Genomic DNA, 27,625 nt, shown 5'->3' on the forward strand with positions numbered 1-27,625 from the left:
GTCTTGAATGATTGATAATTGTTAAGTAAGAATCAAATAACTTGAATAATCCGTGAGATCATGCACCAATATCCCTTTTTTTTGTTTAGAGAAGAGCAAGAAGCCCAAACGCAAGAGACCAATAGGCCCAAATAATCCTTTGATTAGGCTTCTTTTTTTGTAAGTAACAGACGATGGAGGAGTAGAGTGATTCGAGTAAAAAAAAAAAGTGTGATTCGAGTGTTGTGCTTGTGCATACCGAGATCTAAAATAATTGCAATATTCAATAATTTAATGAGATTTTAGTGTTATAGTTTGATATTTATATATTATTAAGTAGATTTGATTTTATATAAATAAAAATATAATATTTTTAATTAAATATTTTAATTTAGTGGTTAAAGAATTTTTATATCAAAAAAAGATTTTTGATTCAATACTCGTCCCTAACATATTTTTAATATTTTTAATATAATATATAAGTGAAGGTTACGAGTAATTTTGAAAATATAAAAAGTATTTTGGTGGCATTGTTAAGAGGATAAAAGTGAAAATTTGTTATTTTTCAACGTATTTAACGAATATAATATTTAGAAAATTTATATTTGACTTGTATTTTTATATAAATTTTTTAATGATAGTACTTTTAAAGTTGTTTTTAAAACAAACGTTGACAATTTTTTATATTTCAATATTTATTAAATACATGTTACTTTAAAAGACTTCAAATCTATTTACCAAAAAAAATGTTAAGGAATTAATATTTTTTATTAATATTAGTTAATACTTTAAATTAATAATTTATTTTTATACTATTAGAATTTATAATTTAATATTTAAAATATAGTATTAGTTAATACTTTAAACACTTGGTATAAAAACCCCTTAAAATTTTAATTTTATCACTCTTTTTTTCTTTTTTTCTTTCTTTCTTTTTTTCTTTTTTTACCTCAATTTGCAGTTGAGGGTTCCTATTTCCTAATCTATCTGTGCAGGTTGGATTGTGCGTGTGTTTCCAACACGCATCCCCAGTATTCAATCTTCAACGTTGCCTTTATTATTTTATTACTAATAATAATCCTTTTATTTATTTGGGTATAACATTGGAATATTCCACCAAGACATTCTAAGTCTAAATAGACGGATAAAACTAAAAAAGAGAACAAACAAAAAGAAATGTGTACACTTAAAATTAATTAATATATATTGTTTTATGCGAGATAATTTTTGTTGTGAATATATAACATGATTGTGAAAAAAAGATAGTAGGACAAATCATGAGAAGGTGGTCTACATTTTATTATTTTAAGAATTGTTTGAGTTTTTAATTTGACTCTTGAATTTCTTAATTATGTTGAAATGACTTCACTGTCCTTCTTCCTTGACCACCAACTCACCTAACCACCACGTTACACCTAACCGCCCTTCCCTCCAATTAATTTCCGCTGCAAAACCTGGGGTCATTCAGTCAAACATAATTTGCTACTTGGCCCCTTGCAATTCATTAATTATGAAATATTTAAATCAATATATGTTTACCTTTTGCTTTTTAATTTTGATATTAGAGTTATAGTAATATTTTTTAACAATGTGTGAAATTTAATATATTTTTTATACGAAAATTACAAATTTAACTTTTTAATTTTTGAAGTTTAATCTTTTTAAAAAAATTTAAAATATAAAATAAATTTTTTGATTTGTGAATTTTCACAAAACCAACTCTATGATGTGTAAACTTTAATTTTTAAAAATTTTTAAAACATAAAATCAACCTTTTCATTTGTGAAATTTTATAAAACTGACCCTCTAATTTGTGAACTCTCAATATTTGAATTTAACCCTCTTCAAATTAGACTTCAGTTTTCCTCCTCATCCAATTCGATGCCTCCCATTTATATTTTGGAATTTTAAAAAAAAAAATTGGCTCCATATTAATTATAAACACACAAATTCTCGTAACAACACATTCAAAGAATCTATATAAAAAATAGGCTAAATTTATTATGTATTTGTATTATTTATCATTTGTTGTTCATAAAAAATGTTTAATGCGTGCCGCACTAAAACTGAAAAAATTAATTAAAAATAAAGGGTAAATGTGCAACGTTGAATTTCTGGCTGAGGATAATGTTTGTTTAGATGCTGATTTGGTGTGTAAAGCTAAGCAGACAATTTTGTTGTCTTGTTCTGAGTACTATGAAAACGTACCCCTTTTTTTTCTTGACCTTGTAAATCTAATTCATTTCTTCATGCTCTAATAAATACACATTCAAATCTCGGTGCCTTTGAATCTGAGAAAAGAGGCACATAGAAATCAGAAAAAAATAAAAGATCAAAAGGGCAAAAAAAATAGACCATTGAATATTGTTTTACACTTTCCAGTTTCCACCACCAATTTCACTTCTTTCTTCACACTCTCCAGACCCTTCACTCTCTCCATCAATCACCTTCATTTTAACCAGGTATACCATACTTGAAAGCACTCTAAATTCAACTCTCTCATTTCTTCACAACCCACTTTCCAAACCTCCTCCTTTCTCAATTCCCAGCACTCTTTAGGTACAGATTCAAAATATAAACTTGTTATGTTAGCTCATGCTTTCTATCTGTTCCTAATTTGAAATTCATTCAGCAAGAATTCCTTGTTTTTTGTTAATTATGACATGTTTGTACTTGTTTCTCATATGCCCAAAGTTGATTTGAATTTTGTTTAATGTGATCAAGGTGAGGTGAAGGTGCTGTTACTCTTTGAAAATGGCTGCGGGTGCAGGAGCTGTGCCAGCCTCTTTTTCTGCCCTCAAGACCAGAGATTCCAGCTTGGGGTTTGCAAAAAGTATGGATTTTGTGAGAGTTTCTGATTTGAGGAGATTCAAGTCTGGAAGAACAAAGGTTTCAGTTATCAGGAACTCAAGTTCTGGGGGCCAGGATATTGCTGAACTTCAACCTGCATCCCCAGGAAGTCCTCTTCTAGGTATGATTATTGATGCAGAGAGACACTTGAAAACTGATTTCTATATGATGCATGCAAACAAAGCAAATTGTTCTATGGGAAGAATAAGTTCCATACCTCAAATCCTTCTCTTTATTTTCAAATTGAATTTATAGCTTCAGTTGCCTTTGTTGTCCATCAATTTCACAACCAAATGCATATGTAATCTATGGAGCCTAATTGGTATTTGGAGTGTTTCTGCTATGTGGTTATCTATTCATTTTAGCTTTCTCTGATGCATGGTTAATAATTTCAATGTAGTTCCTAGGCAAAAATATTGTGAATCATTACACAAGACAGTTAGGAGGAAGACAAGGACAGTGATGGTTGGTAACGTGGCTCTTGGTAGTGAGCATCCGATAAGAATTCAGACGATGACTACAACTGACACTAAGGATGTTGCTGGGACAGTTGAACAGGTTTTACATCTTTTCTTCTGCTTTCGATTTACATTACAAGCTTCTATTTAAATTACATCGTTTCCGCTATTTATCTGTGTTTCCTTTTTTTCTGTTGAAATAGAAAAATAACTATTGATGGAATTGGTGGATTGTGTTTATTTATCTGTTGTTTATTGGCAGGTGATGAAAATAGCAGATAAAGGAGCTGATATTGTGAGAATAACAGTGCAGGGAAAGAAAGAAGCTGATGCATGTTATGAGATTAAGAACTCCCTTGTGCAGCAAAAGTAAGTATTAATGTGGTTATTCTTGAGATTTATTAAAAAAGTTGATGCTGTAAGTTGTAAGTTCATCTTATGTTTTCAAATTTTTTATTTGTGTGTGTCCAGCTACAACATTCCTTTGGTGGCTGATATTCATTTTGCTCCATCCGTTGCTTTGCGAGTGGCTGAATGCTTTGAAAAGATCCGTGTCAACCCGGGAAATTTTGGTATGTGCACCTCTTCAAATTGTTATTTGTCAATCTTTTTTCCCCCTTCGTTTGTTTTAATTGTTTGCTTATATTCTGAATCCATGATTGTGGCCTTTTGCAGCTGATAGACGGGCTCAATTTGAACAGTTAGAGTACACTGAAGATGACTATCAGAAAGAACTTGAGCATATTGAACAGGTAAAGATCGTCCCCTTCCCTTGTCCACTTCTTGTTTTCAGACAAAAATCTGAGCAGGGTTTCACCAAAGCAGAATCCATGTCCAAACAAGGCCTTATTTTTGTTTGCTAGAATTGTTTTGTTCACTGATGTTTAAAAACTTTATTTCCTTCTTTTTACTGACTTACTTTAAGCTTTATTTATTGCCAGGTATTCACACCATTGGTTGAGAAGTGTAAGAAATATGGGAGAGCAATGCGCATCGGGACAAACCATGGCAGTCTTTCAGATCGTATAATGAGCTATTATGGAGATTCTCCAAGGGGAATGGTAAGCAGTACTTCCCCCTCCCATTCTGCTATATGTCTCTGGTAATTTATGTGATTTTCCACAGGGAATTTTCCTTCTCATAAAAAATGATTGCAACAGGTTGAATCTGCCTTTGAATTTGCAAGGATATGTCGAAAGTTGGACTTTCACAATTTTGTTTTTTCTATGAAAGCAAGCAATCCGGTTATCATGGTCCAAGCATACCGGTTACTTGTAGCTGAAATGTATGTCCAAGGCTGGGATTATCCGTTACACTTGGGAGTAACTGAAGCTGGAGAAGGTGAGGATGGAAGGATGAAGTCTGCAATTGGCATTGGTACTCTTCTTCAGGTATGGATATAATACTGTATTGCTAATTATAAAAAAATGGATATGTTCATTCAGCTTCTTACCATTCATTATGGTGTACTATTTTGATATGTCTTTGTTCAGGATGGGTTAGGTGATACAATAAGGGTTTCACTCACTGAACCACCAGAGGAGGAGATAGATCCTTGTAGAAGGTTAGCAAACCTTGGAATGAAAGCAGCTGAACTCCAGAAAGGAGTGGTATGTGATTCAAATGAATGCCTTTTGTTTGAAATCCTAAGTCAACTAGACTCTTCTTACATTGACAAATACCAAGGAATTCTGATGGATTTATTTCTACAGGCACCTTATGAAGAAAAGCATAGACATTATTTTGACTTCCAGCGCCGAACTGGTCAATTGCCGGTGCAAAAAGAGGTAAAGTATTAACTTGTGTAACAAACTTAACCAAAATACATACCACATGCAGACAATTAAGAAAAGTTTTCCATGTTTTCCTTATGGAACTCCTCATACATTTATAACACATTTACAATGTAATACAGGGTGAGGAAGTGGATTACCGAGGTGTCCTCCACCGGGATGGTTCTGTTCTCATGGCAGTAACCTTGGATCAGTTGAAGGTAACATTTTGGAAGATTTTTTATTAGCAAGAACAGGTGCATTACATCATTCTCAAATTTATTTCCCTTAATATTTTTTGCAGATGCCAGAGCTTCTCTACAAGTCACTTGCAGCCAAACTCGTTGTTGGCATGCCATTTAAGGTTTCTGTTACTTTTTTACATGTCAAAAAAGGGGTTTCTGTTGCTCTTTTTGTTGGATGAATATCTGTTGGATTTAAATAAGAAATTATTGACAGTGTACTGTTATATATATGCAGGATCTGGCAACAGTAGATTCAATCTTGTTGCGGGAACTTCCTCCAGTAGATGACCATGATTCTGTAAGAACCTTTACCACGGCACCATTACCTGTTCTGCCTCATTCCTCATACTACTTCTGTATTTTTCAATCAATTGCAACTGATGGCATGGTTTGTTTCCTCTTTCCCATTTTGGATACTGTATCAGCGGCTAGCTCTCAAGAGACTGATAGATATAAGTATGGGGGTTATAACTCCTTTATCAGAGCAGCTAACAAAGCCATTACCCAATGCCATAGTTCTAGTAAATCTTAAGGAACTATCTACTGGAGCTTACAAGCTTTTGCCACAAGGTACTACCCAATGACTATCCTTAAGGTTTAATGACATTGTACACTCCTTGTGAAACTTACTTGTTACTTCGAATTTTTGACATGAGCTAAGGAGGATGTAAGTTTGTTAACAAATTTATATGCTGAAATTTACAATTTGCTATAATAACATCTTTATACATCCACTTCAAAGTTCATATGTGATGTTAGGTGAATTTTTGGTTCTGTTAGGTACACGCCTGGCTGTGTCTGTACGGGGTGACGAGCCATATGAAGAACTGGAAATTCTCAAAGGTGTTGATGCTACTATGATTCTTCATGAGCTGCCTTATACAGAAGAGAAAATTAGTAGAGTTCATGCAGCAAGAAGGTGACAATGTTACTCATGATTAACTATTTGTTGCATCAATCTGGCTGCATCAATGCAATCAGTATCAATCCTAGAACCTCTTTTCTTGGCTCCTCTCTCTAAATAGTAAAATAATAAATGACCCACTTAACACTGCTACCTGCATGTGTATATGATTATGGTAATCCTGATTTATTAACATTGATGTCAGGCTATTTGAGTACCTCTCTGAAAATTCTCTGGACTTCCCTGTCATCCACCACATTCAGTTTCCACATGGGATTCATAGGTAATTCAAAGTTATGATATTTATTGGTCAAGATTCGAGAAATGCAGTCCTTGTGAAACCAAAGTCCTTCTACTTACAGGGATGACTTAGTCATTGGAGCCGGTTCTAATGCTGGAGCACTGCTGGTTGATGGGCTTGGAGATGGTATCCTCTTAGAAGCCCCAGACAAGGATTTCGAGTTCCTCAGAAATACATCTTTCAATTTGCTGCAAGGGTGCAGAATGAGAAACACAAAGACAGTATGTTGTTCAACCCTTTAACAAGACATAGGTTGAATTCGAAGGAATAGCATCTGTGATCTTTACTTCTATCTCTAATGTGTTGCAGGAGTATGTGTCATGCCCATCCTGTGGCAGAACATTGTTTGATCTTCAAGAAATAAGTGCACAAATTCGGGAAAAGACATCACACTTGCCTGGTGTTTCGGTAATCACCTACTCCTAACTCCTTTCGTCTGTAAACCACGCATCTCGCTCTTGTAACCATGCACTATGGTTTGCAAAGTTGCATAAAACAAGAAACTCTGCTGTTTTTGTAATGTGGTGTTGTCTCCTGCATCAGATTGCAATCATGGGATGCATTGTAAATGGACCCGGAGAGATGGCTGATGCAGACTTTGGTTATGTGGGAGGAGCTCCTGGAAAGATTGACCTTTATGTTGGGAAGGTAACATATTCTTCATTCCCAAATTACTAGCATCACACCTAACCAAAAAAAAAAAAAAAAACCAACTTTTAGTTTTCTATGGTGAATGAATTTTGAAACTAAGTTCAATGATATTATAATTACAGACTGTGGTGAAGCGAGGAATTGAAATGGAGCATGCAACCGATGCATTGATTGATTTAATAAAAGAGCATGGAAGGTGGGTAGACCCTCCTGCAGATGAGTAAATGTTAATGGATCCTGAGTGAAGAGTTTAGGGTCCTGGTGTACATGTGATTTTCTAGTATTGAAATTCACTTTCAACATAGTCAGAAAATTTTCTTGTAAGTGAAGTCTTGATTTCAAAGATGAAGGGGGTGGGGGTGCTCCACAGCTGCATGAGATATAGATTTATAGACCACAATGTATTTTGCTTTACCCCCATCAGTAAAAATAAATAGCAATATGTGGAGAATGATGGGTTGGAAGTTGGAACAATGCCCTGTAATATTATCTTAAGAAGGCTAAGGTTGCATGTTTAACAAATTACAGAAACAAGAAAACCACTCATGTTTGTCACCCAATATGCAAAAAATAATTCAAGTTTGCACAAATTGTTTATCGAATTGTAAGAACCTCGTTTGTACCCCTTGGCTTATTGTCTGGGTTTATTAGCTTAAATAAAAATATTCATTAGAATAAACTAAAACTAAAAACTCATACTACACCTCCAAATCTTTTTGACAATCAAATTGGTCAAAATCTGACAAAAATCAGTCTTATTTTAACAATCAAGTTCAATTAAATTGGTCAAAATATGACAAAAGTTAGTCTCATTAGTGAGAGTACGAATTCCTTTTTTTTCTCATTTCTCCTTACGTTTCTCTTCCTTTTTTTCGTGTTCCTTTTTCTTCGCATGTTTCCTTCTCATCGGTGTTCTTTATTTTTGTTTTTGTTGCTGCTTTTCTTTTCTTTTCCTCCTTCTCTTTCTAGTGATTTTGCAGCATTATACATTTTTTCTTTTTCTTTATTTGATTTTTTTTATTCTTGATAAAAGAGTAAACCAGAAGAATAATGAGAAGATAAAACAACAAAAAAAAGATGAAGAAAAGATGATAATAATTATGAAAAAAAAGAAGGAGGAGAAATTTTGAGTTTGGTACATTCTGGATTTAATTTCGGTGTATTTTGGATTTAAATAAGGTGCACTCTTAGTTTAAAATTGTTTTAAACTAAGGATATTTGTGTGCCCTCATCATTAAAGAATTTCGCTGCATTATAGATTTGAACTTAACGATAATGATAATAATGATAATAGAGGAAGGACGAGATGAAAGAAATTCAAATAAAAAAAGAAAGAGGATGAGATAGAAGTGGTGGTGTGGTGGTAGTGACGATGAGATGACGAAAAAGAAAAGTGAGAAAAAAAGAGAAGGAAGGGAAGGAGAGGAAGAAAATGATGATGACAACGAATAAGGAGAGGAAAAGTTGGGTTATCATTAAGTTATTTTGGTGCATTTTGAATTTAATTTTGGTGTATTATGGTCTGAATTTGTTTTAAATTAAGAAATTTCGATACATTCTGAATTTGAACGATAGAAGAGGAGATGGAAGAAGAGGAGGAAAAGAAAGGAGGAGATCGAAGAAATTTAAATGAAAAAGGAAAGAGGAGGAGATGGAAGTAGTGGTCACGATGATAAGAATAGAAAAAGATGAGAAAAAAAAAGAAAAAAAAGAAGTAGCAACATTAGCGGAAGGAGGAGGAATGCAAAAAAAGAGAAAAAACTTGAAGAAAAAAAAGAAGAACAGAAGAGAAAAAGAAGCGCGATGTAGTTATAACAAGTTAGTTAGAGTTAATTAAATATTTTGATTAGTTGTAGAGTTTTATTCAAAACTAAATCAATCTTAGACTTGACATCAATTGCACAAACTTTTCTTTCACGTGAAATGTCACAAACTTAAATAATTGTTCTGAATCCAAATAAAATATAAAATATAAAATTATTATATACCGAAGGCATCAAAATTAATTTTTTTTGGTCTTAATTAAGTTTGGAATTTGCTAAGAAAAATGTTTTATTAAAAATTATTGAAATAATAAATATTTTTATATTTTTAATGTATTAAATGTATTCAAAACTTAAAAAAATTCTATTATTATTTTCTTAAAATATACTTTTAGCATTACAAAATAACTAAATCTTAAGTGTAAATCATCATTTTTCTATTCCCTTTTTGTTTTCTTTACCTGCAATAACAATATTAGACCGAAAGTGTAGAAATCTGCAAATCAGAAGTGAAGTAAAATAATATAAATTCCCCACAACCTTTATTTATTATCACTATTACAGCTAGCAAATAAGAAGATCTGCAAAATGATGATGATACTCTTAAAAATGGAAGAAAGATGTTTCAATCATCACATGATGACCAACAAAACAAAGAATCAAATGGAATCAACATAGTATCCGCCACAACCAATAATAATGGAATGAATAATGAATCTAGCAGCTAGAAAAAATATTGAATCTATGGTATAATAGCAAAAACAAACGTGTGTTACATATTAACGTAGTTGTACGTATAAACCTACTACGTATATTACAGAAGCCCTCCTCTGGCAGCAGATCCGTACTGAGAGCGCCGTATATTCTCCTGCCGCTTCTTGTACACCATCCCTGCCAGTGCAACCACGGCGGCGGCAACGATAACTCCGATCACTATCCCGGCCTTCTTGCCGCCGCTCATTCCTCCTTCTCCGGATGCAGTTGCGGTCTCATCCTCGGGGTCCAAACCGGCGCGGCTCAGTGAGCTTCCATCCGCTGGTGAAGGAGAAGGAGATGTAAATGGAGAGCTCTCCGGCGAAAAATCAGGACTCTGAGTTTCCGAATAAGGCTCCGGCGGCGATGAAGTGTCTGGCGAACTGGCCGGAGCAGAGTTTGGAGCGCCAACGCCAGGAGCAAAACCCAAAACAGAAGGAGAAAGTGAAAGTGAAGGAGATGGAGATGGAGATGAAGATGACTTTACCGGTGAGCTTGCGGGCGAGTCAGCTGGTGATTCCGGTGACGGAGACGGCGGCGACTCTGCTGAGACAGTGAGGTGATGGTGCAACAATAACAAGGAGAGTAGAGGGAGAAAAACAAACAAGGATCTCGCACTCGCCATTGTTATTGGTTCAGAGAAGAACAAAGTGGAGAACAGAAGAACGTAGATCTGAATTTGAAGTTGAAATTGGAAATGAAGAGGAACGAACTATGAAGACTGAAGAATGTGTGTGAGAAAGTGTTTGAATCGAAGCAAAAAGGGAAAACCGGTAGATCCGAGTGTGTGTGAGAAGTGACAGCTGATAAAACGGTTAAGTTAGAGAAGATCTCGAGATTTTGGAAAATAATCGAACGGTCAGCGGGAATGGAGGCACAGGATCCGGACACGTAAGCGTTGGGAAAACGGAAAGAGGCGCGAATTAGAGGAAATAATTTTTCTTAGTCGTTGAAGATTTTTTTTTTTTTTTTGGTCAGGAGTCGTTGAAGATTAATAAGGAAGAAAAGATCATGTGAAATGCGAAACAACCTTGTTTCGTGGAAAAGAAACTAGTGTTTTTGAGTTATAAAAATGAAATTGAGCTGAGATAGCGTATATAAACTATATATAATATATGAAGAGTAAGTTATTTAATTTTAATTTTATGAGAGTTACGTGCTTATTTGTGGACATATTATTTCACATGTATGTACAGATGGAGACAGAGTAGACGTATAGGAATTGCATGGAACCAGGCATGTACATTTTTAATGAAGGGAAAAGCTTGCTTTTCATGCAATTCAGGAGAGAACTTTATATTTTCGTAGGGGTTAATTGTACTTGTATGTCTACGTTATGGCGGTGCACACTGTTTCTATGTATTGATGGAATAATAGAGTCAAGTTGGTTAAAAGTTAAAACAATAGTGTCTATCAATGATGGGACATACTATAATATATTTGTCATATTCCGAACACGTAAAGTGCCATTATAGTTTTCAGTTTCAAGTATTTAAGGCTCTTTTCATGGCAATAAGGATTCATGATGACTTTCATGATTAATTTCAAGTTATAAATTATAAACACATCAAAAGAGGGGAAAAGAAAGGTTACATAAACGTGATTATATTTGATTTTCTGAGATTTCCCTTATTTAACACATCCTCCCAATTACTTAGGCCGGAACGATTGACGCTTTTAATAATAATAATAATAATGTGAGTTTCATACAATTGACTTTTCGGCATTTAAAGGCACTAGTTGTTGTATAATGTTTATCTAAATAATAACAGGACAAGGCTCAATGACAATGGAAGGATATCAAATGTTAGGCATTGCTCCCTTGCTACTATTATATTTCAGTTTTGCAGGTGTTAATCAAATTGATATAGAAGTCGTCATATAACTCACCCAAAACAGAAACAATTGTCTTCCAAACTCATATGAAGAATATTGAAGATATAAGAAATTCCTTATTAAACAATCAATATTTGTCAGGAAGCCCAAAGATTATTTGCCCCTTAATTATTCCTGTGTTCATTTATAATATCTCCTTGCGTTAAATATTTTTCCAAATAATTACTGGTCAAGCAAAATTTATTATTTGTGCGCTAAATAAATAAACTAAAATATAGGTTATTCTTTCTTTTAACGAAGTCTAACCAAAATTCTAAAATATCCAAAAGAAAAAGTTGAAAGAATTAAAGATGATAGTAATACATATATTGGCCCCCATTTTATCCCACTTTCTTCTCTGGGGAAATATTCTTTTCTCCTTTTTAGTTGTGCTCAGTCGTCTTTGCCTAATCATACCTCTTTGTAAATATAAATACATAACTTAATTCACCTTATAATTCATCCTTCAAGTCGCTACTGCTACTCTTGCTTTCCTTGACGTCAGAACTCTCCTTGGTATCATCAGTACCCTCAGGTTTAGAAGTCGAGGCCGAGGCTGGTTTCTGGAGCTTGAATGGGATTGATGCATGTTTCTTGAGGAACTTGTAGAAAGCTACCACTGTACGATCTGTATCAACAGTAATCTGCAGACACAATGAACCGATAGCATGTTTAGACAAGGACATACATATCTTCCATGTAAAAGAAATGATCATGAGTCAGATCTAAAGTAAATGAAATATCAACTTACAGGGTCAAAACTCTTGTTTCCTGCTGGGAAGAAGAGTAGTGTGGGGAATCCATCAGACTGCAAAGTGAATATGAATCGATTAATTCTTGAATCCTATCATGACTGCATACAGATGTATTCATGAAAGGCAAAACAAAGTGTCTTTCTGCATCCTTGAAAATTCAAAATTTAGAATGAGTCTAGTTTAAATTTATATTGTTTACCTTTGCCCTAGGATGCTCATTTGTTGTTCCATCCATCTTGGCTATAACAAGTGAGTCAATACCGCGAAGATGTTTTGCAAGTTTGTTGTATATTGGTTCCAGTGCTTGGCAGTGACCACACCAGGGGGCATAAATCTGAGATTATGACAAACATTAAACTAACATGTCCAAGGTACAGATACAAATGTAATACCAATCTAGTGGGTCCAATTATACCTCTAGGAGAACATCCTTTGACTCATCCAAGACAATTTCGTCAAAGTTATTCCCAACAACTATTTTCACATCACCATCATTCTGTCACCAAGATAACAAAAGGTTACACATCATCGACTGATTCAGTAGAATATAATATGATTCATGGCTGGAAAACAAAACAACTCACACTTTCTGGAACTGGATCCGACTTGTAGAAAGGTTTTAGCTTGTCTTGAAGGAAATCTTCCCCAAACGCCTGACATAGAATAAAGATTTGGAATCTTTAGCCAAAATACAGTTTTCAATTCAAACCTTGTTAACTAACAGAATTCAAAACTAACATCCAAGATCCTCCCACAACTTGGTAGCAACTTCTAACAGAACCCCTGGCAAGAAGGCAAACAGAATACCTTTATTTTGTCAATAGTCATCTCCCCATCAAGCACAAATTTTCTTCCATCATCATTACCAGTGTATGCAAGTACCTGCATTGAAATTCCAATGGTTACTTAAATTCATTTCATGTAATATGTGAAATATCATAACTTTCAAACCTCAACCTCTTAAATAAATTTGAAAGGGAAGAAGGACAAATTACATTTGGACCATCCCCAGATATACCAAAGTAATCTGAAACCGGCTTTCCAACATCTTCATTATCCACTTGCACATACACAAAGATTAGCTGCAACAGATAAAACATACAATTATTCATTAACTCAATGTGACTCAACTAAATTTCATCAATTCCATCCTCCCAGTCTACTTTCATGACCCATACAGCAGTACCCTGCACCTGAATTCTGAGGTAAAGCATGTATTGTATTTAAATAGTAGTGTTCTGAAATACAAGTCATATACAAATTCGTCGACGCTCTAAAGAGAAAAAAAAGTTATAACAGATAGAAAGAAAGCCAATAACAGCCTGCAATGAAACATACCTTCCCCTTGAAAAATTTTGCTGCATCTTGAAATACCGGGAGGAACTTCTCCGAATCGTTTGAAGTTGCAAACAACAATATCTAAATGTTCAGTTTCAAAAACATAACACCATTAGAAGGATAATGTAGTGTCATTTCTAAAGAATATCTCAAGATTACAATATAATTAGATAGATAGATGCATATGGATAATTACCTGTTTCTTGATTGGATTTTCAAAAACTGATGGTGCGCTTTCTCTTGTAAAAGTTGTTACCAAGGGAAGCTTATTGGCAAACACAAAGTCTGCTAGTTCAGACTTCACAAATTGACCATCTGCAGAGATGGGGAAAAATACATCAAGTTTACTGTAACATCATGTTAACTAGCAAAAGAGGGAAGAATAAGATAGAAAACAAACCAAAATGGTTCAGTTTTTCCTCCTCTCTCTTGATCAGGATCAAAGTTGGGCGCTTAATGCTCGGGTCAATATGGAAAAGCTTTGCCACATCAGGATTCACAGTTTGATAAAAGGTGACTTCATCCTCAAGTCTTGATGCAGCAGCTAGCTCGTCACTCTCCGGATCCTGATTTTATGACAGGGTTAATGAAGCATAACAACCAACATTTTTAAATATACAATTATATAGGTTTGCTCAACCCTATCATATAATCCAGATAAATGACAATAACATATGGTGCAGCTTCATCAAGGAAAAATTTGTTGACTGGTCAATTGGGAAACATAGACTTGCTACGACAAGATCAAGTTATCATGATGAATATCATTAGTAACCATCAATTTCAAAATCCATGTTAAAAGGTACAAAAAGAAAAGAGACAAATTCCACTTCACTTTGATACCGGTCCTACCAGATCTAACCAAACAGGCGATTGTAGCTTGACGAAGACATATAAATACTTACGACTAAAGAGTTGAGGAATCCCAAAACAACTTTGCTTTCGGAGGTCAAAATGCGTTCAGCATCCTCCACTGTGGTAATGTTGTAGATACCAGGTCCTATCTTCTTCTTAATCCAGCTCACTATAGCATCTCTGCATCCCAAATTCAAAAACAAAGTAAAATTCAGATCCAACAAAAGCAAGAACTTGCATACAAAACACAACGTGACATCAAATTTCAGCTTGGATGCAATTGCAACGCTGAATTCTAAATCTGTCAAACACATAGTTAGAATCAAATTCCACAGAGATAGAGAATTGAGAACGAGATAGTTACTTGTTCCTGAGGCCATTGTAAGTCTTGTGAACTCCATCAATGAAGAAGTACACGGTGGGAAAACCCTGTATATCGTACTCCTGCGCTAATTCGTTCTCCTCCGTTGCATCCACCTTCGCCAAAATGACGTTCTCGCCCTTCAGCTCAGTGGCGGCGGCAGCGTACTCGGGAGCCAAGGCTTGGCAGTGACCGCACCAAGGCGCGTAGAACTCAACCATAACGTAGCGGTTGTTCTTGACAACGTCGGTGAAGTTCTTATCCTTCAAAATGACGACGTCCTTTTCGTCCACTTCGGCTTCTTTGTAGGCGTCAGGATTGAACTCTGTCTCGTCGAAGCCAGAGAAGTCATCGAGATCAGCGTCGTCGATTTGGTCGGGATCCGGGTAGTGACCTTCGTACTGGTGATGATGAGACGAAGAGGTGTCATCGGCCTCTTCGAGGAAACTGAGATCTTCATCGTCATCAGCGGCGGCGGTGGTGGCGGTGGCGGAGTCCTTGCAATAAGTAATTGAGAAGGTGGAGAAGAGGAGGAGAGTGGTGAGGGAGAGGAGAACGAAGATCCGCATTGTGAAGCAAGTGAAAAATCCAGTAAACGAAGATCGAACAGAAGTGAAAGAGATCTGAGTAAACAGTGAAGTTATGTGAAGCTAAGTAGCTAACACTGACTTTGTTGACTTTCTTGTTTGCTGTGTGAAACAGAATGAACCTTCTTCTCTCTCTCTACGGCGTCGTTTTGGGTCAAAAACTGTCTTAACAAAACTCGCTTGCTAATTAGTAATTGAGTCCTGGAAGTTACTGTATCATAATATCACTTATTTTAAAATTTTATGTTAATAAAAAAAGTCTGACTAATAATTATATTTTTAATACGCTAACGACGAATAATAATTTAAATGGTATAATTTTTTATAATATTCTATTAGTTCCAAGTAATTACAATTAAACTGTCCTTTCACCACCCAAAAAAACTGTGTCCTTTACTTGCGGTTTTCGGTTTTTTTTTTTTCTTTTATCACCCTTTTTCTTTTAAACAAATGCCTCTTGGAAGATATTTTTATCTGTTTTGGAATGGAATAAAAAACGAAAAAGGTTAGACAGTGATCAAAATTTATTTTTATTATTATTTGATTAGTAATAAATTATATTTATATTTATAAATATTTATACAAAAAAATATAAGTTATTATTATATTTATCAAAATTTATATACATAAATAAATATTATTTGTATTTATATTTTATAAAAATTGTACACATAATTTTGAGTCAATATTTGATAACAATAATTTATATTTATATTTATAATTTATATTTATATTTATTAAAATTTACATATATAAATTAATATAATTTATATTTATATTTTTTAAAATTTAAATACATAAATAATAATTTAATATTTATGATGACTAAAATTATAAAAAATTGATGGCCACATAGAGTTTATTAAAAAAAATTATTTAGATTGATTAGTAAATCTAATATAATATTAAGAATAATTGTGAGAATCTTGTTTTTGAATTAAGTAAAGGAGAATATTTCAGTAATTAAAAATATAGATTTCTCTTTCACACAAAATTATAATCGTAAATTAATTTTGACGTGGGGTTTAAAATTCTAAAATACTAAAATATAAGATAAATTCAAAATTTTCACAACTATGGTTGTCTGTAGTCATGCAAACCAAAATTGCCAGAGACAATTTTCTGACTAAAAATAGAAATTGACCTCGACAATTTAATTCTTTTGAAATTAAAAAATAAAAATTACAAATCATCTCCGATGATTTCTTACTTTATAAATTGCTATCCATATTTTAGTTAAACACAAAAAGTTCCAATATTTTTGCATTTCAAAGCCCATGTTTAAAAAATTCGACAACTTGTAATACCCATATCCAATATATTGTTCCACTAATTTCAATATTTTATTTACTTTGAAGAATGTAATTACAAATGAATTTTCCTTTTAGGAACGGTATGCAACAACAATAGGTGGAAATTTAGGTACAGTCGACTTCACGTAAAATTGATAGTTAAGAGCCATTAGATAAAAATTTAGTCAAATCAGTCAAATTATCCAACGACTTTCAGTCATCAACTTCACATGAAGTCGACTGCACCTAAGTTTTCACCATAACAATAACGAAATGCATAGGCTTATTGGAAAAGTTCACTCCCAAGAGTGACGACACCAATGTCCTCATTGACTTGTGAATACAAAGGAGCAATCTCTCTTTGAATCCGCTCTAGCTCTTCCACTATTTGCCCCATTGATGGCCTTCTATAACTCTTGCTTATGCATAACAATGCCAACCTCACCATTCTCCTTGCACCATGTTTTTCATGCTCTCCTAATGTTACATCAATCAACTTCTCCAACCCATCACTATCCTTTGCCTTTGCCTTTGCCTTCAAATACATCATTATCATTTACTCAGTTACTAGTGTTTATTAAAAAGCATGTAATGAATATACCTAATATTTATGTACCTGGAATACTAGGTTTTCTTCTAAGGTTGACATGTTTCTGTTATAAACTTCACAACCACTAATCAACTCCAGTAAAAAGACTCCAAAGCTGTATACATCACTCTGCTGTGTATAGTTTTCTGGTGAACTCAACCTTGGCAAAGAAAAATGTTCATGCACCATAAATCAACAAGGAAAGGCTAAAACTATAAAAAGAAAAAGAGCATAGTGTAGTTAGCATACTCTGGGTCAAGAAAGCAATCTATGCATGAAGATGAGGCTGCAGCCTGATCAACTTCTCTTTGCAATGTGCCGAATCCGTAATCCGAAACCTTGGCAGTGTAACTTCCATCCAAAAAAACATTTCTAGTTCTGAAATTGGTGTGAACCAAAGGAGGATCCAAACTGTGAAGATGTTCCAGTCCTGTTTGCAAAGCATAATAGACTAAGTTGTTTATTTTGAATTCTAAAAGGATAATCAATACTAAAGATGGACTAACCTTTGGATGCTCCTAAAGCAATGGATAACCTCCTCCACAAGTCTAACTTTCCAATAGGTAAACCTTCACTATCTGCAACAAGAAATGTTACACATTAAGCAGAATAATCAAGAGAGGTAAAACAATAAAAGCAAACTCAAAAGAAAGAGAGGCAGAGTACCATATAGGTGATTCCCTACATGGCCATTAGGGAGATGTTCATACACTAGTAATTGTTGATAGCCATCTTCATAGTAGCCTATAAGCTTCACAAGATTCATATGGTGAATGCATGATATCTTCCTCACCTGTCATCACTTATTATATATCAACATGATGTAATATGCATATCAAGCATGCCTGCTTTTAATGTTCAAATTTATCTACCTCGCGGATGAAATTCGTCGTTAGAGAAGATATTCTCCTCTTTATAGCCACAATAGATCCATCTTGAAGCAAGCCCTGGTAAACCAAACCAAATCTATCTTCACCTACAATATTACTTTGATTGAAACATCTTGTAGCTTGTTCTAGTTCTAAAATTGTTAACTGCCTTGCATTGTGTGCATAATATGGACACAGTTCGTTTACTTGCAGCGAGTTGTTGCTTCTTCCCATCTCAACTGTAAGAATCCACAACATCAGATCAAATTTTAACCAAAAATCTCAAAGTAAATAACATATGAAAAATCTCAGCTTACCTGTGGGAGATGGCATAGAAGAAGCACTCTCAGATGTTTGCCTCATCATTCTTTTAAGACGCATCAAGCAGATATACACAATTACCACAATGATAATCACCAATAAGGCGGCAGCAACGCCACCAACTGTGGCGGCAGCAGCCCTTCTTTCACCCTGCCTGTTAACTTGAGCTTCTTGAACAGGTGTAAGTGTTGGAATGTCATTGTTTCCATCCACCTTTGCTGCTATTCCACCTGTTTCTCAAGTAAAGATCTTTTCTCATCATTCTTATGATTGATTTCTTGATGTTACACTAAGAGTATAAAAACTTTAGAAAGTTAATTTTATAATCATGGTAACAAATTACTCATATCTCTCTGAACAACAAAATACTACACAGTACACACAAATTCAGAGAAACATAGAGAAGGAGCTTACAGAGAATCAGTGAAAAAGCACCTGGATCTTTTAGTTTATAGCAGTTAAGGCGACACGGCCATTGCATTCGACACGGATACTTCACAATGCTGCATCCCAATTGCTGTGATCTGCTAAGTGAACCTTTCAAAGTGAACAAAGCCTCAGCTGCAGTCAACAAATTTGTCATTGGATCTTCTCATTGACACTAATTTTATCTATATATATTGAAGATCAATATGTAGTTTACTACTTTACTTTCCATGAGGAAATGGAAACATATAGTATTTGTCCAATAATTCATAGCTTGCAAATGGAAACTTGATAGACAAATTCAATGCTTTTTGTTATGGAAACAAAACTTGCTAATGAATATGGTAAAGGGAAAAAAGATATCAAACACTTACCATATAATTTGCTGAGACATAAAAGTTGAATGAATATGAGTAGGGGCAACTTTATCCCCCATAGCAATCGCATTGTCAACAAGCATCACCCTATGAACTTCATGATAGACTCTTCTTGCTTTTTCTACACCCACTAAAACACATTCAAATAAACAGGCTTACATATTTCTCATTCTTATAAGCTCTTCAAGAGAAACAGTAACTATGCACAGTTTTATGAAACCTGAAATAATCTCAGTCAAACTAGACAGAAGAGCAATAAAGAAAAAAGAGGGAACTAGCATACAATCAATCAATAATGGAGCTACACCACAAACTAAGATCTCTCATTCTCTCATCCACAAAATGACAATGAAAGTCAATTTTTTAGTCAAAAATAGCATAGTGGGCAATTTTGATGACAGAACTTACCAGAAATACAAAATGTAATGTAACAATCATCAAAGGGAATAGACAGTAAACTGCTTTATATAATGGTGAAAATTTGAGAAGAATTTTGAAGTCACACTTTGCATGGCTCTCAAGTTACATACTTACCGAGGAAGTAGAAAGAGAAAGCAATAAAAAATGCTTGAAAAGGGTATGAATGAATGAAGATAAGAAGAGTAAGAGAGTGTAGCACTGGCAAGTAGCAACACAAGAATCCAACAGTGGAACTTGGTTGACTATATATACTAAACAGCTAAGAAAGGTAACAGGAAAAGCTGGAACATACTTTAAACAGGTTGTCTTCATTGAAGTGGACAGCTGAACTTGCTGCTTTCTTTTGATCTTTGTTGTTAAACCCACAATATATTTTCCAGCCTAATGAGAAATTTGGAATTCCAAATCCCAAAATATTCCCAAGGAATCTCTCAACCCCAGAGGAAAATGCATGCCACAATATATATAGACTTCTTTCAAGTACTACTTATATCAAATACCTTTTCACCATTATTTTTCAAGTTCCATTATTCCTCAGAGAAGCTCATAAATCTAAAGGTTTTTATCAGCATAAACCACAATTTAATTAGTCCCTAAAGTTGTGTTTGGACCTAATAAAAGAATGAAACCAAATACTTTCTTGTATTTGTCACATGTTGGCGTTTCAATACTTTATAAATAGAACTTAGAAGATTTTGATTTTTGTTTATCTCTTTCCTTTCCCATAATTTCATAGGATAAGAGCATCAGCATGATGCATTGTTGTGCAGCAAAGTGGTAAAAGAGAAGAACATGACATGTGGACCATGGAGCAATGGTAAAAGACATAACGTGATGATTCTGAGTTAAGGTAAACTACAAAGGCCAAAAACAATAACATCATCCATGTCAGGATTGATCCCCGTGGAGTTATGTTATGTATTAGAGATCTCTAGAAAGTTGAGGCTAAATCAAAGTACATAACATCATAGATTGTGGTGCTTCAACGATCAAACTTCGTTAGGAGACATGATTCTAAGGAGAAAATGAAAAGTTATTATGCAACTCATGGCAAAGAGAGATCACGTGCGTGTATATGTTTGAGCTTCGGTAAAGTACATGCATCTATGTCTTTGTTTTTCTTATATATATAATATCATATAATATAAACTACTAATTAATTTGGTTTGACTTAGTCCTCACGTTACAGTAAGGTTTTACTAGAGAAATAATGTATAAAAATACATTAAATAATATGACATATTTGATTAAATTACCATCTAATAATTTTTAACTATTATTTTCACATGAAATCAACTCGTATTAAACGATGCTTCGACTTTCTCATTACAAAATTTACACTTGTTTCTCTCACAAGTACAGAATACTTGTCTCCAAATTATATAAACAAAAAAGGGCACATGTGTAGGCTCTCTAGGTGTAGAGGGAGAAGTAGAGAAGACATAGATAGCATTGCATTGGAAGAAAAGAGTTTGTTACTTAATAGAAGCCACTACAAGTAACAGTGTAAGCAAGACAATTCCATTCAAACTTGCATCAGGGGCATGTGCTGCTTTCATTTCTTGTTACTCGTGACTAGTCTTAGTCTAGTTCACAAAATTGACCTCTTTGAATTCCTTCCTTCCATCTTTCTTAGGTTTCACATGTCTTCGGAAAGTCTCCTCTCAATATATGTACCTTCAAATAAGTTTTAAAGGCTTATTATTATTATTATTATTATTATTATTATTATTATTATTATTATTATTATTATTATTATTAATTTTAAGGGTGATGGTGTATGTGCTAGTCTAGTTAACAAAATGGAAATTAAGACAGATGAAAAGTTAGTTGCTAAAATGATCTCTCACTGTAACTGTATGGGAAAGTGGTTGAGAGGTGAAAAATGAAATGGACATAAGAGAAACATCCTTGGTCCTAATAGGAAAAAAAAGTTGCATGATGCTGACTTAAGGGTTGCTTTGTGGGGACCAATAAGAGTAGTGAAATGTTTCAGTCTAGCATATGAGAAAAAAAAAATTTGTCACATGAGAATAACAGAAGAATTGCTCAATGATAGGCCATTCTAGCCGGACTCTCACATGCCATAATATTTATGGAAATATATAGGTAAATAATTTTTACCTAGTTAAATAAATGTAATTAATAATTATTAATTTTATATTTTAAAAAAATAAAATTTAAATAATTATTAATTAATAATAATATAATTAATTAATATGGAGTATAATTTAAAAATATTTATTGATTTATTATTAGTTAAATCCTGTTAATTATCTAGTAAGATTGATCATTTATTTGTATTTTGTGATGGTGATGTGTATGTGCCTTCTACCGTTTTCTCTTTCCTATTTTTGGTAATAATGTCTTTACTTTGTCTATATAGAGTATATTTGTGCTTAATCAACTCTTTTACTTCTTACTTTTTGCTTATTTGGGTTTGGTTTGATAAAATTTTTAAAAAATGTGCTTGTACTTTTTAAAAGTTTAAATTTTTTATTTTATGTTTTGTAAATCAGAAAGGTTATATATTTGTATTTACAACTTTTAAAAGAATGAGATACTTTTTAAAGTATTTAAGATAGAGTTTTTTTAAGTTGACTTGTATTTTTTAAAATTTAAAAGTTTAATATAACCTCATATATACTAATTTTCAAATTTAATACTTATATTTATGTCTATTATAGTATTTTTAAATTTTAAAAGCTATTTTACCAAACGTAATTGATGTTATTTGTGTTTATTAAAAGTTATTTTTGATTTGATTTACCAAATATAAATGCTACAACTTTTAAAAAATCATCTTTTAAAAGTTAACTTTTATAAGGTACTTTTGAAAAATAAAAGCTTTACCAAACTAAGCCTTGATATTATCTATGATGTTACAACATCCAGTCCCTAATCTATCACTCAGTCACTCACCCAAAATAAAATTGATAAATTAGGAATAAGTATTGTTTTGGTCCTAACGTTGAGGGTCAGAATCAAAACCGTCCCCAACGTAATTTTTTATTTAAAATCATCCTTAACATTTTTTTCGTCTTTAAATCGTCATTTTTAATAAAATTCCCTTGATTTAATAAAAAAAATTGAGGGGAGGGAGAGGGGAAAGGGGAAAGGAAGAGGGGGAAGGGAAAGGGGAAGGGGGGAGGGGACGGCGCCGACGAAGCTTGGAGCTGCCGTCGCCGTCATCGAAAGAAAGAAGAAAGGAGAGGGGCTGCGACGGGGGAGAAGAGAAGAGGGGAAAGAGAGAGGGAGCGCCGGTGGAGGGGAGGACCGTTCATGCATGCTTCTGCCGCCGTGGAGTGCGTCGTCGGGAAGAAGAGCCCGACGCGAGGAGGGCAACGCGCGAAGGAGAGAGAGGGGTTTGAGGCTGAGTTGGTCTACGCACGCTCCGTCACCGGTCCGCGGGTGATGGGTGGCCGAGGAGAGAGAGGGATCCAAGGGTGGAGTGCGTCGCCGGTCCTCGCACGCTCCGTCGCCGTCGCTGGTGATGGGTGGCCGAGGAGAGAGAGGGATCCGAGGGTGGAGTGCGTCGCCGGTCCTCGCACGCTCTGTTGTCGCCGCTGGTGATGGGGGGCAAGCACCGGTGGTTCTGCATCTGCTTCTTCTTCTTAATCTGCTTTTTCTGCTTCTTCTTCTGCTTCGGCTTCTGCATCTACTTCTTCTGCATCTGCTTCTTCTTGAGTTTTTGTTTCTGTTTCTGTGACTGCCTCTGTTTCTGCTTCTATAACTGTCTCTATTTCTGATTTTGATTTGTTGTTTTCTGATTTAATTGTTGTTATGTGTTGATTTGGTTGTTGAATTTATTGAATTTGAGTTAATTTGTTGAATTTTTGATTTCTAGATTTGTTGAATCTTTATTGATTTTATTGATGTTATTTTTCTTGGTGGCGGAGGTAAAGGTGCTGGTGGTGGTGGTGGAGATAAAGGTGCTGGTGATGGTGGAGGTAAAGGTGCTGATGGTAGTGGAGGGTATTTTTGTCCAAAAAAAGTTAAAAGGACGATTTTAATACGAAAAAAATCGTTAAGGATGATTTTAAATAAAAAATTTCGTTAGGGACGGTTTCGATTCTGATTCTCAATGTTAAAGACCAAAACAATACTTATTCCTTTTTTAATTTAACAGGCATTTAACATGTTATTTATTTAAATATAAAAATCAAAATTCTAAAGTAAAGTTGAGTGTAAGAAATTAAAAAACTATTAATTTTTAATTATTTAATGGGGCCTATACATTATGTTGTAAAAATAATTGAGTCAAAGGTAAATAACAACTTATTTTCTCGCCTTAGAACTACTCACGTTCTAAATATTAATTCAACACACTTTTTTTACAAGGAGGGATTTTTTTTAATTGGATCCACAGAGCTTTTTTTTTCTTTTTTTTTTTTGTCAAGTGGATTGGATAGCTCCTATTTTTAGACATTAACTTCATCCTTTGCACACCCACACAACACACTCACACATGTTATATGGGTATTATGGATTTTTTAAATAACATTCAATCTCAACTGTCTAATGTTTCGCATACCCATACAACACACTCACACATGTTATATGGGTATTATGGATTTTTTAAATAACATTCAATTTTAACTGGAATTTGAACCAGGATACAACTTACAAAAAACATATAAATATGTCATCTGCGCTAGACCACCGTTGTTGTCGGGAGCTTCTTTTTTCAAACTCTTTTTTTATAATGGGATATTTGTATACAATGGGATATTTGTATAATGTATACAATGGGATGCTTATTTATCCCGATATGAGTTAAAAATGAAAATTATCCATGAAATAATAAATTTAAAAACTCTTATTCACTTATTTCACATCAAATTTTAAATTTCAAATTCTCTAATTTCAAATTTTAAATTTTTAAATTTTTAAACAAATCCTGTTAGTTATTTCAAATAAATAACCATCTGAAATTCTCCAATACTCTCTTCTTTTTCAACCGGCGGTCACCCCACCTTCATCAATAATCATCCCATTTCACCATCGCTACTTGACTTGCCACACGCCACTCACCCTTAATAAAAATAACCATCCACTTAAGAATAAAAATAATCATCCGCATATCTAATGAACTGAATATCTAACATATTTTAATTATATATAACTAAACTCAATCCAATCAAAATAATCATCTACATAAAAATAAAATAACTACCTGCATACCTACTAAAATGACCATCCTAAATTGGCCATTAAAATAGAAGAAGATGATGAATAGACAGAAGAAACTATTATTGTGGTGAAACATAATTTTGAGGACTAGTCATGACAAAAGTGGCACTGTTGCGAAGCATAGGGCTTAAATCATGAAAGAAGCTAACCATGCTTGAATCCGAAGAAGAAGAGCATGGTGGTATCATCGGTGAGAAGAGACTGAAAGGAATGGAAGAAAGCAAAGGCGCATAGGAGGAGGTGAGGACGGTGTTCGGAAGAAGGCACATACCAGCTGCGACGGAGGCGCTGGACGTTCAGGTTGCTGCGATGCCGTTAGTTTGATCCACACAATATGTGCGTCATCCCTTGGCGGTGGCTTATGCGGCAACTACGCCAGTCGGAACAGTGTCGGCGCAATTTCCGATGGCGACTGGTGGCCGTGGCATTAGTGTACCGACGAGACTCCATGAGAAAGGCATAGAACGCTGACAAACCATATTGAGAGAGAGAAGCGAGAGAGGGAGGTAGTTTATTTGTTTCCAAAACCGACGGTAATCCTAATATTTGATTTAAATTTCAAATTGAAAACTATTCAAAATTAATTAGTTGCCTATAATTAAAAATTAATTAATTGCCTATCAAATATTTTAAATTTTAAATTAATTCCATTATATGTATTGTACAATATCTCTGTTGTCTCCTCATACTTTTTCTTAGAGAAATTATAAAGTATTTTTAGGAATCTTATGATAAAAATACTAGAGAGTGGATTTTTTTTAGTTATTTAGTAAAGTGTAATTTTTTATTATTTAATATTTTTTTTACATATTTTTTTTAATCTCACTTAAAAATTATAAAGTGAAAGATAATTCTTTATCAAATTGAAGAAAAAAACTAAGAAGATTTATTTTAGAATATCATATTCCGATATTTGGATTAAAGTTAAAAAATATTCTTAAACAACTTTTATTCTCTATAATAAAAATACTATTAATTTAATTCTCACATTTATTTTGGTTTTTTTAATTCTAATGAAAATAGAATATAAATAATAAAATAAAAAAGATTAAATTATTCCTATCATTTTAATTTTAGCTCTCACTTTTATTATCATTTTTCTCTAGCATAAATTTTTTGTGTTTTTTTTTTAAATTTGTAGAGGTTTCACCAATGCTATCGCCATTAGAGCTCACGTCACTACCACCATTACTCTAAATAGAAGATTTATCTCTTTTTCTTTTTCGAATTCATATTTACACTGCAAATTCTTCTCGAATCTCTTATTAAGATTTGAGTTTTCTTTCATTCTTTTTGTATCATATTACATTAATCTTTTACAACAGACTACTAATTTGACTAGTTCATTTTCTATTTTGCTTGATTTTTTATATACTTGTTGTGATTATGTTGCATGCAAATAAAATGTTTGATAATTTACCTTGATAAAAAAAAGATTAAATTTAAGCTTCAGATCATTTATTTATTTAATGTTACTTGACTAATATTTCTCCTATGTATATTAGTTTCATTTTAAACTTATGTATATAAGTTTTGCTAAAATTGTTATGGCAATGATAGTTTTTCTGTCCTTAATTGTTGTCGTTCTACTTTTTTTTAATGTTTTTGTATATTTTGATCTTTAGTTGAAGTTTTTGATGACTTGTTTTCTTTTCCAGTTTTTTGTGGAAGTTCTATTACCTTACTCGATTACACTAATTTTTGGTGGAGGTGTCATATCTAATCATTCATTTGGCTTCTGAAAATGAAAAATTAATAGTTTGGAAAATTACTGATAATATAAAAAGACTATTTATAATATTATTGAGTCATTCTCTTATTTTATATTGAAGTTTGGATGAACAACATTTTAATTTTGTTTAGTATATATAATGATTGCTTTTTAAAATTTAAATTTACTTCTTCAATTTCTATATTTAGTTCTATATTTATTTTAAACTAAATATAATATTAAAATATAATCCAATTCAATATATTTTACATTAAATATAATATAAAAATTTAAATTTAGTTTCAGTTTTTCGGTGTCAATCTTCTTTTAAAATGCATCCAAATATTTTGATACATACATTCTAAAAGTACAAGAATATAGGATTAAAATATAAATATTAAAATAAAATTACATTAAATAATTATCTTAGCTTGAATTAGCCAATGAGTTATAGCTTAAATGACATAATCTCTCTATACTCATCTAAGAGGTTACGAGTTCAAGTCTCTTATCTTTAGTTTAAAAAAAAGATCTTAGCTTGAATCAATTCAAAAATAAACTTCGTAAAGACTGAACATAAGTTATCCTTTTATCTAATATTATTGTAGTTATTTGTGTATTTTATAATACTATTAAAATAAATGCAAAAAACTACTGAATTATTAGACATAAAGATAAAATTGGTTTGACCGTCTGAATTAAGAATTAGCAATAGCATTTCTTTTTCCCTAAAATAAATTAGGAAAAGGATTGGATAGTTTACTAATATTTAGACTATTAAATAGTTTCAGTAATAAAATATATTTTATAAAATTTTTTAATAAAATTTAAATAATTTTTATTTATTAATTAATTTTTTATGCATTATTTAATTCTAAAATTTATTATTTATTTTTATTTTATTATTTATCATTACTTCAATTCTAATCAATGGATACGATCACGAGATCCTTCAACTGACCAGAAACAATTATTCAAAT

General features: G+C 33.1%; 4 protein-coding genes across 7 annotated transcripts; 1 reads left to right on the forward strand and 3 right to left on the reverse strand.

Moving 5' to 3' along the window:
• The first annotated feature begins 1,310 nt into the window (after positions 1–1,310).
• LOC112706788 (4-hydroxy-3-methylbut-2-en-1-yl diphosphate synthase (ferredoxin), chloroplastic) lies at positions 1,311–7,750 on the forward strand. 2 transcript variants are annotated; one of them, XM_025758262.3, is made up of 20 exons: positions 1,311–2,441; positions 2,704–2,950; positions 3,230–3,387; positions 3,550–3,656; positions 3,759–3,859; positions 3,963–4,039; positions 4,229–4,348; positions 4,448–4,678; positions 4,781–4,897; positions 5,000–5,074; positions 5,203–5,280; positions 5,364–5,423; positions 5,540–5,602; positions 5,730–5,874; positions 6,085–6,223; positions 6,414–6,491; positions 6,571–6,730; positions 6,819–6,917; positions 7,053–7,157; positions 7,283–7,750. In XM_025758262.3, exons 2-20 carry the CDS (start codon positions 2,734–2,736, stop codon positions 7,382–7,384), a joined length of 2,232 nt encoding a protein of 743 aa, XP_025614047.1. In that variant the 5' UTR covers positions 1,311–2,441; positions 2,704–2,733; the 3' UTR covers positions 7,385–7,750. The 2 variants fall into 2 exon arrangements, with proteins under 2 accessions (XP_025614047.1, XP_025614045.1); XM_025758260.3 differs by having other exon boundaries at positions 2,027–2,538.
• A 1,693-nt stretch (positions 7,751–9,443) lies between these two features.
• Positions 9,444–10,750, reverse strand: LOC112706789 (uncharacterized). Its single transcript, XM_025758263.3, has one exon. The coding sequence runs from the start codon at positions 10,299–10,301 to the stop codon at positions 9,738–9,740; it is 564 nt and encodes a 187-aa protein (XP_025614048.1). The 5' UTR covers positions 10,302–10,750; the 3' UTR covers positions 9,444–9,737.
• Positions 10,751–11,775: 1,025 nt separating this feature from the next.
• LOC112706790 (protein disulfide isomerase-like 1-4) lies at positions 11,776–15,720 on the reverse strand. The gene is made up of 12 exons (XM_025758264.3): positions 14,864–15,720; positions 14,550–14,679; positions 14,045–14,210; positions 13,841–13,959; positions 13,645–13,725; positions 13,302–13,388; positions 13,114–13,188; positions 12,891–12,959; positions 12,722–12,802; positions 12,506–12,640; positions 12,303–12,359; positions 11,776–12,195 (listed from the first exon to the last, which is right to left on the reverse strand). The coding sequence occupies exons 1-12, from the start codon at positions 15,427–15,429 to the stop codon at positions 12,004–12,006; spliced, it is 1,758 nt and encodes a 585-aa protein (XP_025614049.1). The 5' UTR covers positions 15,430–15,720; the 3' UTR covers positions 11,776–12,003.
• Positions 15,721–16,768: 1,048 nt separating this feature from the next.
• LOC112706791 (probable serine/threonine-protein kinase PBL28) lies at positions 16,769–19,956 on the reverse strand. 3 transcript variants are annotated; one of them, XM_072200979.1, is made up of 10 exons: positions 19,730–19,956; positions 19,319–19,451; positions 18,954–19,079; positions 18,515–18,748; positions 18,201–18,436; positions 17,995–18,121; positions 17,835–17,906; positions 17,578–17,758; positions 17,356–17,488; positions 16,769–17,274 (listed from the first exon to the last, which is right to left on the reverse strand). In XM_072200979.1, exons 2-10 carry the CDS (start codon positions 19,389–19,391, stop codon positions 17,023–17,025), a joined length of 1,434 nt encoding a protein of 477 aa, XP_072057080.1. In that variant the 5' UTR covers positions 19,392–19,451; positions 19,730–19,956; the 3' UTR covers positions 16,769–17,022. The 3 variants fall into 3 exon arrangements, with proteins under 3 accessions (XP_072057080.1, XP_025614051.1, XP_025614052.1); XM_025758266.3 differs by having other exon boundaries at positions 18,933–19,079; XM_025758267.3 differs by lacking the exon at positions 19,730–19,956 and having other exon boundaries at positions 19,319–19,630.
• Positions 19,957–27,625: the final 7,669 nt, after the last annotated feature.

This window comes from Arachis hypogaea, chromosome 8 (assembly GCF_003086295.3).
Source record: "Arachis hypogaea cultivar Tifrunner chromosome 8, arahy.Tifrunner.gnm2.J5K5, whole genome shotgun sequence".
In the NCBI taxonomy this organism is placed as follows: Eukaryota; Viridiplantae; Streptophyta; class Magnoliopsida; order Fabales; family Fabaceae; genus Arachis; species Arachis hypogaea.

What these genes read in the sequence shown, in the direction of transcription:
- LOC112706788 (XM_025758262.3), top strand. Translation starts at nt 2,734, where the DNA reads ATGGCTGCGGGTGCAGGAGCTGTGCCAGCCTCTTTTTCTGCCCTCAAG. An exon ending in AACTCCCTTGTGCAGCAAAA is followed by an intron (nt 3,657 to 3,758) that starts GTAAGTATTAAT and finishes GTGTGTGTCCAG; the next exon opens with CTACAACATTCCTTTGGTGG. An exon ending in GCATTGGTACTCTTCTTCAG is followed by an intron (nt 4,679 to 4,780) that starts GTATGGATATAA and finishes GTCTTTGTTCAG; the next exon opens with GATGGGTTAGGTGATACAAT.
- LOC112706789 (XM_025758263.3), bottom strand. Translation starts at nt 10,301, where the DNA reads ATGGCGAGTGCGAGATCCTTGTTTGTTTTTCTCCCTCTACTCTCCTTG.
- LOC112706790 (XM_025758264.3), bottom strand. Translation starts at nt 15,429, where the DNA reads ATGCGGATCTTCGTTCTCCTCTCCCTCACCACTCTCCTCCTCTTCTCC. An exon ending in AAAATCCAATCAAGAAACAG is followed by an intron (nt 13,726 to 13,840) that starts GTAATTATCCAT and finishes CTGAACATTTAG; the next exon opens with ATATTGTTGTTTGCAACTTC. An exon ending in CAAAATTTTTCAAGGGGAAG is followed by an intron (nt 13,389 to 13,644) that starts GTATGTTTCATT and finishes TATCTGTTGCAG; the next exon opens with CTAATCTTTGTGTATGTGCA.
- LOC112706791 (XM_025758266.3), bottom strand. Translation starts at nt 19,391, where the DNA reads ATGCGATTGCTATGGGGGATAAAGTTGCCCCTACTCATATTCATTCAA. An exon ending in TGCTTTTTCACTGATTCTCT is followed by an intron (nt 18,749 to 18,932) that starts GTAAGCTCCTTC and finishes CTTGAGAAACAG; the next exon opens with GTGGAATAGCAGCAAAGGTG. An exon ending in GATTGCTTTCTTGACCCAGA is followed by an intron (nt 17,489 to 17,577) that starts GTATGCTAACTA and finishes TTCTTTGCCAAG; the next exon opens with GTTGAGTTCACCAGAAAACT.